Source organism: Suricata suricatta, chromosome 6, assembly GCF_006229205.1.
Source record: "Suricata suricatta isolate VVHF042 chromosome 6, meerkat_22Aug2017_6uvM2_HiC, whole genome shotgun sequence".
Taxonomy (NCBI): Eukaryota; Metazoa; Chordata; class Mammalia; order Carnivora; family Herpestidae; genus Suricata; species Suricata suricatta.
The window spans coordinates 65,926,972-65,943,188 of NC_043705.1; the positions used below are offsets into that span (position 1 = coordinate 65,926,972).

Here is a 16,217-nt window from a genome sequence, read left to right on the forward strand (position 1 = left end):
GTGGTAAGGCGTCTTGGATGCTTTGCCCAGTAAAATCCCTCAGATCAGAAGGAAGCCCCAAAGATGGTGCTGAAGATATTGCTACCACATCATATATTTTGAAATGTAGTAAATACTTGGTTGCTATATAAGGGCTTCCCTATATAAGGGCAGCTACAAGCCTGAGTCTTTTAGTTTTTATTTTTTTAAGTTTTTTTAATTTGAAAGGAGAGAGAGAGAGAGAGAGAGGGAGAGGGAGAGAGAGAGAGAGAGAAAGAGAGAGAGAGAGAGGGAGAGAATCCCAAGCAGGTCCACACTGTCAGGATGGAGCCTGATGTGGGGCTTGAATTCACAAACCATAAGATCATGACCTGAGTTGAAATCAAGAGGCAGATGCTTAACTGACTGAGCTACAAAGGTGCCTCCAAGGCAGAATCTTTTAGAGGAGACTTCAGGATGCCATGCACAAAGTAATGCTCTTCGGTGGGTGTTAGGGTGAGGCTCAAGGGTGCTGGGTCTCTGATGATCTTGGCAAAGAGGAAACCAAACATGAACCTTTGGGCCACCATACTTGCACCATAATGAAGGGGAAAGGGGGCACGGTTGGGGAACAGCTGTTCCCTCTAAATCTAAAGTTTAGATTTCCATCTTGGCTCAAAAGGAATTTTCCCTGAGATTTCCCCAAATCTAGAGGTATATATCCCTCCCTGAGAACAAACTCAAAACTAAATAAGCATAAATTAGCATGTGAAAAAGTGCTCACCTTGAATACTGCCATCAAAGACTTGTACATGAATGTCTCCTTAGCCTCTAAGCATTTACAGTATTAGGAACTGGATATGCTATGCTTTGTATATAACAGTAATTAAGTCTTGCCAATCAGAAGTTCAGACTTCTGAAATGAACAAATGCAGGATAATTATTATTGTTGTCATGATCATGGTAAATAGCATTTATTAAGGGCTTACCACATGCCAAGTGTTAGGGTAACTTTGTATCTCATTTAATCCCCCGAACAAGCCTACAAGACACTATTATTCCTAGTTTACTGAAGCAAAATCTTATATCAAGAAATTTGCTCAAAGCCATCTAGCTATTAAGTGGATTCAAGATTCAAGCCCAGGTCTGTTTGCCTCTAGGGCCCATGATATGATGAAAAAATACAGACGAAATAGAAATACTTGTTTAGTCGTGCCTGCCGTCTCTGTGTGTAGATAGTGGGCATGAAAATTCCAGACACGGACTCGGGTATGTTCGCATGTAGCTTTGTTTCTCTATCTCTCATCTTAGCCTGGCTCAAGAGCCCTATTTCCACTGCCCATGAAACACTGCATTTTGTGAATTCAAAACTTTTGAATTAAGTTATTTATTTTTAACTAATGCTCACTTAACAGAGGATTGCTTTCTCTGTCTTCTCCCTTCCTCTCTTTTAGGGATGAGGTAGTGAAGGCAGAAGGAAAATGGAGCGTATGTATCACCCTGACATCAGGTGGGAATGAGGCCCTTGGTCTTCTGTCCTCCTCTATCCCTGTAGGCCTTGAAGCAGAACCCAGTCTGTTTGGCTCTGCAGGCCTCTGCTGCTGATGCTCAGAGTTCATAATCTGCAGATGTCGTCCTGTCCTCAGGCATTCTTTATCGTCCTCATCCTACCCCAGGCTGCTTTGGGTCCCCTGGCTATTCTCAGCCACCTCTTAGGTCACCCACCCCAGCTCTTCCCTGGTCTGCTGTGCTCTGTTGCCACAACGGATATGACCTTTGAAAGGTCTTGGAATCTCCTCAGGCTATCCTCTGAGAACAGAAGCAAAGTTCCCTGCAGTCTCCACCTCTAGTTTTACTGAGTCTTTATGAGGTTTCTATTTCTCCCTCTCAGAAACCCAGACAGCACGTAGGCGGCACGTAGGCAGCCCGTAGGCCCTGTCTAGATCTCCCTTTGAATCTCTCTCTTCCTCAGGCTGGAGAAACTTATCTCCTATCTCAGTGGTGGGAACACTAGCCATTGTACCCACTCTGCGCCTTATAATGCAAATTCTCTGGTGTTCTGGCTCCTTTAGGCTCTCAGTTTAAGAAGTTTTTTTGTTTTTAAGTTTGTTTATTTTTGAAAGAGAGAGAGAGTACATGAGCAAGGTAGGGAGAGAGAATCCCAACTAGGTTCCTAGTCAGTGAGGAGACTGATGTGGACATCGACCTCAAGAACTGTGAGATCATGACCTAAGCTGAAACCAAGAGTCAGATGCTTACCACCTGAGCCACCCAGGTGCCCCTGAGTCATAAGACATTTAACACATCCTTTCTTCTCTTCTAAGTGTTGTTTAAGGCATTTCTATCTCCCTTAGCCTTTAGAAAAGCTACTGAGTTCTTAAATTTACTTCTTTAGTCTGTACCCTTCCTCTTTGGAGACATTCCCTTCCCTAACCTACAGGTTGATATGGGCAAATAAGAAATGCAAAACAGAAGAACATTGAACATGGTCTCAAAATAGTCACTCATTTATGTACAGAGATATATGATTTTGAACGGCAAGTCTTCGTAATTATCTCCTATAAGAGAAGTGTTTTCACCCTAACTTTCCCTGTAAATATGAGTCATTTAGTCCCTTCTGAATGATTTTCAACATTTATTACCTGATAATGAAATGGAATTATCGTCCAAGAGGATACTATACTTTTATGATTTGCAGTATACTTTCATTAGCAGAAAAGCAATTAAGATGTGTGAAAAGCACTGTATTGTGTGTGTGTGTGTGAACAACTAATCAGGCTACTGTTTTGCACATATTGCTTTACTTTTTTAAACATTTTTTAAAGTGTATTTACTTATTTTGAGAGAGAAAGTGAGAGAGAGGGAGTGGGAAAGAAGCCGACTCCTTGCTGTCAGTGTGGAACCCAATGCAGAGGGCTTGATCCCACAAACCATGAGATCGTGATCTGAGCCAAGATCAACAGTCATTGGCTTGACTGAGACCCCCACGTGCCCCATCATAATTGCTTTTTGTGCCAAAAGCAGTGCAGAAGTGAACCACAAAAGTTTAGCACTGATACATTTCATACCAATTTCATTGCATTCAAATCACTGACATTTTGAGTTAAATCATATATCACAAACTCATTCACGTATTTCCTGCTAGCTAGTTAAATTCAGTCTGATCCTGGACTGTGTTAGGCTCTGACACACAAGTACCTGAGTCTTGGCTGTCTGACTTATATCTGAAAACCAGATGTTCTTTGTGTCGGCGGCCACGCCTGTGCTGCCTGGCCCAGGTTCTGGATGCCATACCACAAAGCTCTCTTCCAACATGAGATCACAGAGTTAGCACATTCAGCCAGGCTAGGAGGGAGAAGAGCAAGGCCCATTCCATCTATGCCCCATCCGACTGCTATCGACACACATATTTTTAGTAGAGTACCTTGAGCGACCAGTTTTGTAAAAACAAAACCCCAAAAAGGCACAAACTCTTGGAAACACTTATATACATATATGTCTGCATGTGTTTAGAGAAAGGTCCATAAAAGCACACCAAATTGCTACCAGTAATTGGCTTCAGAGAGTGGGATTTTAGAGGGTGATGAGGTGGACTTCTCCCTTCAATTTATGCAACATTGTCCTGTCCTGATTTTTCCCTCTTTAGTAGAGTCTACATTGTAATTAAAAACAATTACTTGTATGAAGGTAAACTTGTATGAAGAGCCAGCATTGTAAGGGGACAAGTTATGTCAGAAGCATAGGCCTGGAGGTGTTTCTTCCTTTCTGATGCAGTCAGCTTTGGAAGCTACTGCTGTAGAAGCATTTGGTTAATGCGAAAGGAGCAAGGGAGAACCATAAGGCCTTTACTCTTAAGAAGGATGGAACAAAAGGGCAAAGGAGAAACTTTCTGGTACTTTGTGGAGAAGGAGGTCTGAAATCTACAGCCACGGCCTGACTTTTCTCAAATACATGCCTACCCCAGCTGAGATAATAGGCTCAGCATATAAGTCACATCTCGATTTTTTCTCAACAGTGCCTCTGCCCAGTCACCTAGAAATCCAGTATATTAATGGAGTGAAGGATGTGTGGCAAGCCCTGCTTTGCAGTTGGGACATAGCCCTGGCACACCTCCTAGTGACATGTGCCACTCCTGGAATGCTGGGCCACTACACCCTCAAACTAACTTCTGGCTGAACTGGGGGTGTCCTGGTTCCAGCCGAGATGAGGCTTCAGTCCCGGTTTTCACACTTGAACTTTCAGTTCAGGAGCAAAAGCCAAAAAATGCAACCTACCGTGAGCAACAGCCAGGATGTTGATACTGCCAGACAATTCCTGGCCCAGTGGACCACCGCCTCCTACTTTTTGGACCAAGAAGATACACCAGAGACCAACTTCTCCGTGATTCAAGGCCTTGCTGACAAATCACTGACCCAGCCAGATTTCTTCCTTTGCTAGAGTTACTACCTGGTAATGAATTGCACACTTTGCAAAGTGTACTTATACCAGCAAGATACGGAAGAAATACATGCAAGCTTTACTTAAAAATGATGGCCCTGGTAATGAGAAGAGTTTTAGGGGAGGTAGGACTTTATTTTTAGTACCATTTCTGCTCTAACATGCTTCAAACTTTATATAATCACTTGCTACTGTCGTGTGATTCACCAACAATCATTGCAATGCTAGCGTGCTGGTATCCCTTTTCTTCACAGAAGTGTAAAATGGACAGGACTTAAAAGGCTGTGATAAGGCCCCAGCTGCAAGGAAGAATCATTCTTGATCTACGTGGAAACGTTGACTCTGACTTGAATTAAATCAACATGATTGTGGTACCCATGAATCCGATTGGCATAGGAAAGGTGAGAAGGCTCTGCGACTATTGGAAGAATATGTAGTGAGAGACTCTACAATTGTAGTAGTGAAGATGGTCTCAAGCTTCCGGATCTGGCAACCAAACAATTTGCATTTTCTTTCCATAGACTCTATTTATGCCACATTATATTTAATCACCAGATTTCCTTTAAAAAATAAACTCATGTCTTCATTTGCGTTTAGCCTTTTTTGAAAATAAAGAGTCACAGAAAAGTTAATCAGCTGAAGTTTACCAAATAAATGCTTAATAGAGACAAACTGAAAATACATCCTGACTCCAAACGAAGTACGTATTTTATTTGACACACCTGCCTCCGAGGCTGTTTTTTCCAGACAACTATGTTTTATTGCTGCTATTCTTTTGGAACTTGATTTTTTTTTTTTCCTCCTCGCATGCCCACTATCATTAGGCTATCTATAGTGTACTAGAAATGCTCAACGGGAAGGGGGAAAACACACAGAAACTTGGAAAGCCTGAGCAGTTTAACAGCTAAGTACCGGCAAAAGTGGACAAGTGGAACAGGGGGGAAAAAAAGTGTTTTTTGTTTACAGTTTTATTAATTGACTTTTTCTTGACAATGAGAGCATAGCATTTAAACTTTAAATCTGGGACTATAAGAAGTTAATAACTGTATTTTTACATCCTTCCAGTTTCATCCATTTGTATTTTATCTCTGAAAATTTGCTGCATCGTTGTGCTAACTGTAAGAGGCTTGCGTTTTTCATTAGCATACTGAGTACAAGAATGATGAATATTGTCGAGTAAGGAAAACTGAATTCCTTACACTTATTCCAACTTTGACCTTGGAGAAGGCAGAAAGTTTTCTCATTAGGTATTGCTTATGGGTCTTGTGTTCAGACAAAGCAAGTTAGTAAATCTGTCAGAGAAAAACTCATATTTCTCAGAGATCAGATGTTAATGCCAGCTAGCATCCCATCAAATACTAAGAATATATACATGTCATATATATTTGAAACTGTGGTTTTGTTTCTTGTGCTTTAAGCTTCAGTTATATGCTTGTTGACATGAGAGTCTTCCATTTTAGAAATCCAAACAGAATGAAAAACAAATTGTGAAATCACATGACACTCAGGAATATTGCATCACTTGGCCCCCTCCCCGCCCCCCCCACATTCCCCTCCCACTTCTGTCTCAAAAGATTTCCTAACATCTGAGAACTCCATCAGGGTGAGTACATTGACATTTTAAAAAATGAAGAGATTGTTTTTAGAGCCCCTCCAAGGGACTTACTCTTACAAATCATATATGCAATGAATTGACCACTGAAAATTAATCTCAAATATGCTTGTGTTTTATTACATGGCAAGCCCAATGGAAAGGAACACTTGTTCTGTGTTAAAACAATATTAAGATAGCATTTATTTTGCAATCTCTTTCAGTATTTGAGTCATAGGAAACAAAGAAGTAAAGTTAGAACTGGCTCTAGTAATTTAAAAATTACAGTGAGGTCATAATGCTCTCAGTTCCGGTTGCCTTTCCAAGGACTGAATATAAGTCCATTCTCATTGGTGGGGGCACTGACAAGAGGCAGGCCCACCAACAGCGACTTCTGACCAGGAGCCTCAGAGCTGGAGTATTTCAAAGTAGATTAGCTCTGTTATGGTCAGTGGATACAGCCCCAAAGAGAATGCTAGTTCACCTAGTTTTGACATTTGATTATTATTGCTACCTGCTACAGTAGCTATGGTTGTTATTATTGTTATCTGCTCTGCTCATGGTTTCATTTCTGGTACAGAAATGAGGATTTGGCACAGAAGAGCCTATCAAGAAGTATTTATTGAATGAATGGATGACTCAATCACGGGATAGGAACTACTACTTAAAGAGTGATTTTCACTCATTTACAGTGTAAAAACAGTACTTGATAATAATTAGCTATATTTAATTTATTTTCTCTTAGCCCTTTCTTTGCCAAAACTTTACTTTGCTTCTGTCTCTACCACTGAGAGTCACTGATGTTAGACACTCAGCTTCAAGTTAATTTTCCTCCTATTTGTGTATGTCATCCATGTATATGGCTTTTCAGCCAGTGTCGTCTTTACAAAAGTTCTTGTTGACTATAAGAGCTTGAAAGCGTTTTATTGTTGAAGGGATGAGAAGACTGACATCCATTATGTCTCATTTGGTGACAAACGTATGACACTGAACAAGGCCTTTATCCTCTGTTTATCCATCTGGGAAAGGAGAACAACAATACTCACTAGTCTGGTATGGAAGTCATTGCCAAGGACTTTGTGATCTACCCAGGGAAGGTGATACTTTAGTTGCTACATATTACAGATGTTTCCCTTTGATTAATTGGGTGTTCAGGTACTGGAGCATTTTCAGAGATGTGAAGCAAAAAGAAAAGCAAAAGTAGAGATTGGCTTAAAGGTTTAAATAATATTTACATGCTTCCTTGATTTTTAACTGTACGTTTGATAATTCTTTTATCTGCAGTCAGAGATTAGACAGTTTAGTCCAGTGCTCTTTAACCAGGTCGTGCCCACACTCTTCTGTGGAAGCTTTAAGTCTACACATGCCTTGGGCCCACTTTACTTTTCCTTAATTAATAACCAGGGTTCCAGAGGGACCTCTTTCTCTCTCTCTTTTTTTAATGTTTATTTATTTTTGAAAGAGGGAGGGAGGGAGAGGGAGAGACACAGAGCATGAGAAGGGGAGGGGCAAAGGGATAATCTGAGGCAGGCTCCAAGCTCTGAGCTGTTACCACAGAGCCCAATTTGGGACTCGAACCTATTTAACTGTGATCGTGACTTGAGCCCAATTTGGATGCTTAACCACTGAGCCACCTGGACGCCACACCCTTTCTTTCTTTCTTTCTTCCTTCCTTCCTTCCTTCCTTCCTCCCTTCCTTCCTTCCTTCCTTCCTTCCTTCCTTCCTTCCTTCCTTCCTTCCTCCCTCCCTTCCTCCCTCCCTTCCTCCCTCCCAGGGTCTGCTAGTAAGTGTAATATCAGGAATAAAATCCTCCTCTTCTGATTTCTGATGGTTTTTATTCCCATACACTATGAGGTATCTAACCTCTTAGTTTGTATTGTTATATTTTCAATTAACTTTATAGATACAGCTTTGCAGTAACCCCAGGAAGTTTAATTATCTGGGTTGCTTTACAGTTTATAGCTATTTTACCCTTTTTTATTTCTTATCTATAAAATTTTCCGAGATTCACCTTGTTAGAAATAAATTCAACCCCATGGGCTGCCTGGGTGGCTCAGTTAGTTAATTGTCTGACTCTTGACTTTGCCTCAGGTCATGGTCTCATGATTTGTGTGTTGAAACCCTGCATCAGACTCTGCACAAACAGCATGAAACCTGCTTAGGAGTCTCTCTCCCTTCTCTCTGCCCCTCCCCACCCCCACTACTCATGTATGCACTTTCTGTCTTTCTCTCAAAAATAAATAAACTTTTATTTAAAAAATTTTTTTAATGTTTATTTGTTTTTAGAGAGACAGAGTGTGAGCGGGGGAGGGGCAGAGAGAGAGAGACACACACACAGAATCTGAAGCAGGCTCCAGGCTCTGAGCTGTCAGCACAGCACTGGACATGGGACTTAAACCCATGAACTGTGAGATCATGACTTGAGCTGAAGATGGATGTTTAGCCGACTGAGCCGTCCAGTATCCACTGCAGGGTTTCTATTTGAGTATTTGCTACTATTCCAATAAATAGATTTTATTATTCTCATTTTCAGAGAAGTCACAAAGCTAGTAAGCAGAAGAGACAAGATTGGAATCTCATCTCTTGATGCCCAGTACTGTGGTCTTTCCTTTACACACTTTCTCCTTATCTTGGAATTCCTCATATACATCATAAGCTTTCAAGAAATGGATGCAAGAGGGACACCTGACTGGCTCAGTTGGTGGAGCATGTGAGTCTTGATCTTAAAGTTGTAAATTTGAGCCTCATGTTGGGTGTAGAGATTACTTAAAAATAAAATCTTAAAAAAATGCATTCAGGAGATAAGTGATGATTAGAATGGATATAGACTCCCCAAATTCAATTATTATCTTGGGCAAATTAACTTAATCTTCCTCACTCGTGCCTCAGTTTTCTCATCTGTAAATTGGGAATTAGCAATATTTACCAGTGTGCGTGATAGGTGGCTCTCCCAAATTTGATCTTTTTCTTTTTCACTGTGTAGAAGGCATTGTGGTACAGAGAGTCACCCCAGCACCAGGAGTAAATTATAATTCACCTAAATCAAACAAGATAATCCTAACACTCAGAATCAGGAGATGAGTTAATCCTACCATAGTATTTCTCTTCCCCCCAACTTTACCCCCAATAGCTATTTATGAGATAAGCATCTGACTAAAGGTAGATCATAAGGAGGAGAAGGCAAGTTTTTCAATTTTTTCATTGTTAGATATAAATAAGGAAGCAGGTTTCTGGCTGATGGCCATGCTACAAAAGGAAATTTGCTGTTGGGAAGAATCCAACACTGGATGCAAGGACAGAGATAGAAACTGGGAACCTGGTGACTGTAGGAAGGCACTAGATTTATCAGCCAATCTTGAAGATGCTCTCTCTTTAGACTACCAGTTATGTGAGCCGACAAGTGCCCATACTGTTTTAGTCATTTGGAGTTTTCTTTTTTTCCTGTAACGTATAGTGACTCAAACACCCTAAGTGATAACCTGTCTCAAAGAATTACTGTAAGAATTAAATGACTTAATACATAAAAAGAGCTTGGCATTAATAAGGACTTAAATGTGAATTAAATATCCCTGTTAGGGAAGTTAATAGGTCCAAATTTTTAAAAAAAGTATATTATTGGTGGGTAAACCCTGGTCTCCTTTCAAATTCTCCTTTTATCCAAGAGCACAAGTGACCTTAAATGCCATTGTCAGCTCCTGACCAAAAGTTCCCTTGGAGGTGTTTTCACCAGCAGGACTAGAGAAGCCAAAATAACCAGGTGAATATCTCTGACCATGAGAGAACTTGGCTCTAACAGGAAAAGATTATTCTGAGATTTACAGAATCACAGAACAGCACATAACAGTTAATTTTAGTAAAGACATTCACAAAAGAAGTAGACAGGTATTGATCTCTAGAGTCATGGCTGAAGAAACTGGGACTTGGATTAAGTGAATTGCCAGTGTCTCAAACAGAGCTGGATCTCATCCAAAGCTGGTACTCATATTACCCATAGTGGATGTTCTTTTGGCTCTCTACCATACCACCCTTTCTTTTAGGCACTGTCCCTCCACTCCATTAAACATGTGATTATTTGGGGGGCTGCCAAATAATGTTTAGTTTCCTTTTTTCATTAGGCTAAAACAAAATGATTGTTCAATAATTATATTTGTAGTCATTGACCCACCCTTAAGCATATAAAATTCAGGTTTTAAAAGCAAGCAGGAAAGGATAAGCAGAGGTCACATAATCTTTGGTCAATAGATGATTCTATTATATCTTTTAGGGTATGGAATACCCTGACCAGTGTATTAGATCAAAAAAAAAAAAAATCAAAAGGAATTGCTAGGGAGAGAGGGAGTGCTAGGGAGAGAGGGAGTAGATCCATTTCAGATTAAAAAGTATGAATTTGAGCATAAATTTTAGAGAGGAAGAAGCTTGCAAATCATCAGAACAGGCCCTAGAATTGTGTGTGTGTGTGTCTTGGTAGTGATTTTGTGTCATTGCCTCATTCTTGGCACCAAGTCAGTACTCAAGAAAACCAGATTGAAAATTTGGAATCTGTGCTTCAGTGGATTGAAACTGACCTCTAGTCACTAAGGAAAATCAAAACAAAACACACAAGAATTTAGAGAGGATATTTTTCTGCCAACAAATAATCTTTCCTTGATGTTATTTCTTAGTTAGGCCAAGATTCCAATGGAGAAAATAGACAGGTTGGTCAAGGGTTCAATATAATTTTCTGTGACATTTGACCTTAAGTGACATCATAAGAAATTAATGACAAAATTATATTCTTACATATGGATGTATGCATGACTATTTGTCTCACACAGAATACTTAAAAGGAAAAAGAAGGGGAAATCTAATGATATTTTGTTTTACTTAAAATGTTAACTCTTAAGCTAATTTATTCAATAAATATTTTTGCCAGGCTCTGTTTTAGGGACTTGGGATGTATCAGTTAAGATAAATGGTAATAAAACTGTAATGGAGATGAGGGTTTAAAATCTTGTTGAGCTTCTTTTTTTTTTTTTTTTTTAATGTTTTTATTTTTTGAGAGACAGAGAGAGAGACAGCTTGAGCAGGGGAGGGTCAGAGAGAGAGGGAGACACAGAATCTGAAGCAGGCTCCAGGCTCTGAGCTAGCTGTCAGCACATAGCCTGACGTGGGGCTCAAACCCATGAACCGTAAGATCATGACCTGAGCTGAAGCCGGATGCTTAACCAACTGAGCCACCCAGGCGCCCCTCTTGTTGAGCTTCTGAGACTTGTGAACTAATTTATTTGCTTGCTGTAATTGCTATCATAATTCTTGGCTAAACAGCTTTTCATAATGCCTTGATTTTAAAAACTGCATTTAGGGTCTAACTTCTAATCCTTTGTTGAGCCAAATGACAGGATAGGTGAGCAAAGTGGGAAAGCAAAGAGGAAGGTGACACAGAGGGCAGACTCTGGGATGATTTGAAGGGAATGGGGAAGGAAAGTGTCATCTGAGTAAAGTAGAATCCATATGAAGGGACATGTTGGACTTGCATAGAAAGGAGAACTCTAAGGAAGAACCTGGTCAAGGTCTGAACAAGATACCAGTTATCTAGGTATGAGGTACAGTACAAACACCTCAGTGGTACTTAAGGAAGCGTCCATAAAACCTCCATCTCTTTTCAGTATTTCTGGTGGGGATTTTCTCTTTCTTTGTATCTCTTCCTACTTCTCTTTTTTCCCTCTTCCTATTGTAGGTCAGCCTTACAGAGAATAGCCTTAGGGCAGGGGCAAAACAACCCAGTGTTAAATTAATTAAATGAAGAGGCCCCTAGACCGAGGTGGTTCTTTTTTTTAATGTTCTTAAAAATTTATTTTAGAGAGAGAGAGTGCAAGTGTGTGTGTGTGTGCGCGTGCGTGTGTGTGTGTGCGCGTGCGCGTGTGTGTGCGCGTGCGCACACACACACACATATGGGGGAGGGGCAGAGAAATTGGGGGAATCCAGGATCCAGAGCCTGCTCTGAACTCACAAACCAGGAGATATGACCTGAGCCCAGGTGGGAAGCTCAACCAACTGAACCACCCAGGCTCCCCAGGACTGAATTGGTTCTAATGCAGACTAAAACCTAAGCCTGTCATGCCTCAACGTTAAGAAATTGAATCCTAAGGACAACCAATCACAGTTAGTCTTTCCCAAACAAGGCAAGCATATAGACAATCAAGTAATTTTCTTGCTTTTCTAGAAAAGTCTTGTCCATAGAGCACTCATGACCACTTCTGGTTTGGCGTGGCCCAATTAGATTCCATTTTTGCTCAAATAAACTCTTAAAATTTGTAATATAAAACATCCAATATTATTTAATTTTATGTTTGGAGAATATTTCTTTCATAAATTAAACATAAGTAAGTCACCTAGACAGTCTCTTCTTGACAATGAGAATTCCTTCAGAATTATAAACTGAAGGTCAGTTTATAATTTTTGTGATTGTCAAAAGGAGTAGGTGGGTGTAGGGAGGCTGTGACACTGAACCTTAGAATTCTATCGCTAAACGAAAAGCCATTCGTCATACTCTGAAAAAACTGCTGGCCTTACCAGATGTAACCTCAGTAACAGTAGTAGAAGTAATAATGGTAACAATATTAAGAGAGGCTGTAGTAGTGAAAGCTGCTACTTACAAGGAGCCTCCAGTGTGCCAAGGACCATTCTAGACATTGTTTCACTGCATTCTCATTACTCTCCTCTGAGGTGAGTAAAGCACTTGCTCAGTGTTACACAGATTTACAGCCATCCTTTGACACACCTTTTGGGCACGGACCACCAGAGGAAAAACAAATTACCTAGCATTCAGGATTCTGGCCTATTGTGAAGAGAACAGAGTCTTTTACACTGAGAGATGTTGACTTGCTCTCAGACTTAGGACTTCTCATGTTGACCTGCTCTCAGAATGGGCCTCCTTTGTTCTAGAACTTCCCGTATTAAGAGCCCATATTTATCACGAAGCACCACAGACTCTCCAGATGCACCTAAGGGCACAAATCTTTTGTCTGTTTGGAACGTGAGTTACAGAAGAAAAACAGCTGGGTATTCTCATCTTCACTTGCAAATACAATATGATTTGGGGGTGACTTCTTTTCCTCCCTCCCTTTGCTCTCCCCTTCCTTCTTTCCTTCTTTCTGTCTTTTGTTCTTTCTTTCATGTATCTACTCAAACAAGTGTTGAGGGGCTCCTTTATGCAAGGCTCAGTGCTAGATGCTGGGGCTGTGTGATTGTGGTATAATAAGAAATACATATATTTTGGTCTTTTTCCCTGGTGCCTGGCACTGGGCTCCTAAAACCCTTGGAATTTCTTGAGTAATAAGAGTGACAGGAGCACCTCTGTTACTCATAATAAGCTCCTTTAAACCATACTTAGGTTTATGCTAATGAGATGACTCTTGGAAGGTGGAGGCTGGTTGCCAGGGGATCCAATCATGTAATTTAAGAGTTGGAACTTTCAGCCCCACCCTTTGACCTCCAGGAGGAGAGGGGCGGGAGAACAATTTAATCACAAATGGCTTGTGATTCAATTGATCATGTCCACACAATGGAATTGCCATAAAAACCCTAAGCTATGGGATTCAAAGAGCTTCCAGGTCAGCGAACACATGGAGATGCTGGGAGGGTGGCACATCCAGCAAGGGCAGGCGGCTGCACGCTCCCTTGACCCATGCCTCACCCTACCCTCACCCTACGTGGTCTTCCATCCGGCTCTTCCCGAGGTGCATCCTTTATAATAAACTGGTAGGTGTTCTGTGAGCCATTCTGGCTAATTACCAAACCCAAAGAGAAGATGGTGGAAAAGCTCAAGTTATATCCAGCTGATCAGAAGTGCAGGTGACAACGTGTATGACTGGAATCTGAAGTGAAATCTTGTGGGACTGAGCCCATCACCCAGGGATCTGTGCTAATTCAGGTCATTGATTGTCAGGATTCAGTTAAATTGCAGGATAGTCCATGGTTGCTGAGGATTGGAGAATTCTTTGGTGTAGAAAAACCCACACATATCTGGTCAAAAAGGCCCTGTGGGCAGAGAGGGAACAAGTTTTCTTTTCATTGATGTTCCTTTGAATTGTGCACAAAGCATGATCCTTGCCTTTAGAAGGGTGAACATAATTTCTGTACAGTGCAGATCATAAGCACCAAAAGCAACATGAGGCCAGGATCCATATAGTCTTGTTTGCCACTGTATTCTCTGTACCTGCCTTGCACAGGACATGGCAGTAAGCAAGTGCTCAAAAATGTGTTGCATGAATGAATACAACTGGAGTATTGCCTCACTAATGAAAGGGTATGTTTGAAGCCTCATCTGGTTAATGCCACCCTACCGACTACCCAAACTGCCCTCAGGAAAACAGCACCAGTGTACATCAGATCTTGCGAGTGGTCATCTGGAATACATACCTTATGAAAAAGTAAGGATATTCAGGTCGAGTAATGATACACTCACTTTGCAAATAACACATGTTCGTTTTCATGTTGCTAAAGGCTCTTTGCTAGGAAACGAAACACTTGTAATTTAATATGTAATGTTCTCAGAGTCTGAGGCCAAACCACCTCAAGTTGTGAACACTTTGGCTCTGGAGAGCCAGTCAGGGTCAGGGCAGGGCAGTACTTGGCCTAATGCCCCTCCAGAATAAACCAAACAGCTACAGGAAGTGGTTTCCGTGATTCAGTAGGTGGCACACTTCCTTTTGAGTCAGAACTGAATCATGGCTGTGAGAGACAAAAAAGACCTATTTCTTTATCCCATACTTTTTCCCTATTCCCAATAGTAAATTATCACAGTCTGTCATATGACATATCCTGTTTAGTTTAACATGTTTAACCAAAACGGGAAAAAAAAATGCAAATCAACTACAACGAGGCAAGAGGAGGATGGGAAACACAGCCGATTGAAATGGATCCAAGCACCACTATTTCATCAGAGGCCGTGTTCTCCGAGGATATTGAAAGAAAAGCCATAATCTGATTTCACTGGGGTCATCAAGGCCCCTGGTTCTCCTACTCAAATCTGACCCATTTCCAGTGGAAGCAATCAGATCACACTTACATAAACCGTGTTGCTTTAAATGGCTCTGTTCTCTTCTTCACTCACTGACCCCGGCTTCCTCCCTGGCCTGTCTGCTGGAAGGCTCTTCTGGTTGCTGTCCCAAGCATGGCCCTCATTCAGCTGTGGGTGAAATGATCCTGTTCTGAATGTACTGAATGCTGCTGGCAATGCTGTAAATTGTTGTGAGGCTTAAGGAAAAACCCCCTGGATATCAACAAGTCATAAAAACAGACATATTTTCTCAGTGTGTCTTTTCTTTTTCAACATTTAGAGTTGCGGGAATGTAAACATTTTTATCCATATTTTCATCTGGTGAGCTTGGTTTTACTATTTGTTGCTTCCTTCTACCCCAGTTCGTTCCGACTGATTTCATGTTTCAAAACAAAGAGGCAGAAACCTGTGCTGTATGTCCTGTATTTATTACCACTCTCGGAAGACCGACAGACTGGAATCAGAAATCTTACCACCATGTTAGTATTCTACAGCTGCTTCTGTGAACTATTCCAGTTGTTTAAAGAACACAAGATTCAAAACTACATAAACCTGTGTTCGCATTCAAGCTGGACAAAAAACTACAGCTGTGTGACCTTAGATCAGTCTCTTAACCTCTCTGAGCCGTAATTTCCTTAGTCTATAAAATGGAACTCTAGGAGAAGGACACTCTGACTGTGAGAACTAAATAAAGCTTTTACATAGTGCCGAGAACAGCTCCCAGCTCATATTTGGTGTTTAAAATAAGCGAGTGCCCTTTCTCTTTATTTACAATACCTGTCCATTGGGAGGTAAGAACAGCATTTGGACACAACAACTGCATGCGCAGGGTAAGTCCTGTCCTTCCCAAAGACGTCAGTCACATCCAGCTGCTTTAGCACTTTCATCAACTGCACCTGCGGCACATGTGATATCAAATGGTATCCTTAATGGAGTGGTAGAGAAGTTGGCCAGCCTCTAAAGCCAAAGCCAGCTCTTCTGGACAGTTGTGGCTGATAGATGACAGCCAAATGTGAAGGGAGTCCTCATCTGACACACTGGACACAGCACCTAGAGCCTGGGCAGGGGAAAGAGCCACTGGCAGCACTCACAGCCAGACAGCAGCCATTAGGCCCAGGTCAAACAGGGCAAAGGTTGCTGGCAGACAGGTGGGAACACGGATACACCGTCAGATAGGAAATGCCCTTCTA

The 16,217-nt window shown here is 41.2% G+C and overlaps 1 protein-coding gene across 1 annotated transcript in view; it reads left to right on the forward strand.

Moving 5' to 3' along the window:
• Window positions 1–15,738, forward strand: part of LOC115293463 — a 99,946-nt gene extending 84,208 nt beyond the window's left edge. Inside the window, exons 4-5 of the mRNA XM_029941226.1 lie at window positions 8,521–8,697; window positions 15,390–15,738. Coding sequence (XP_029797086.1) covers window positions 8,521–8,697; window positions 15,390–15,657 — 445 coding nt within the window. The 3' untranslated portion in view covers window positions 15,658–15,738. The remainder of the gene's footprint in view (window positions 1–8,520; window positions 8,698–15,389) is intronic.
• Window positions 15,739–16,217: the final 479 nt, after the last annotated feature.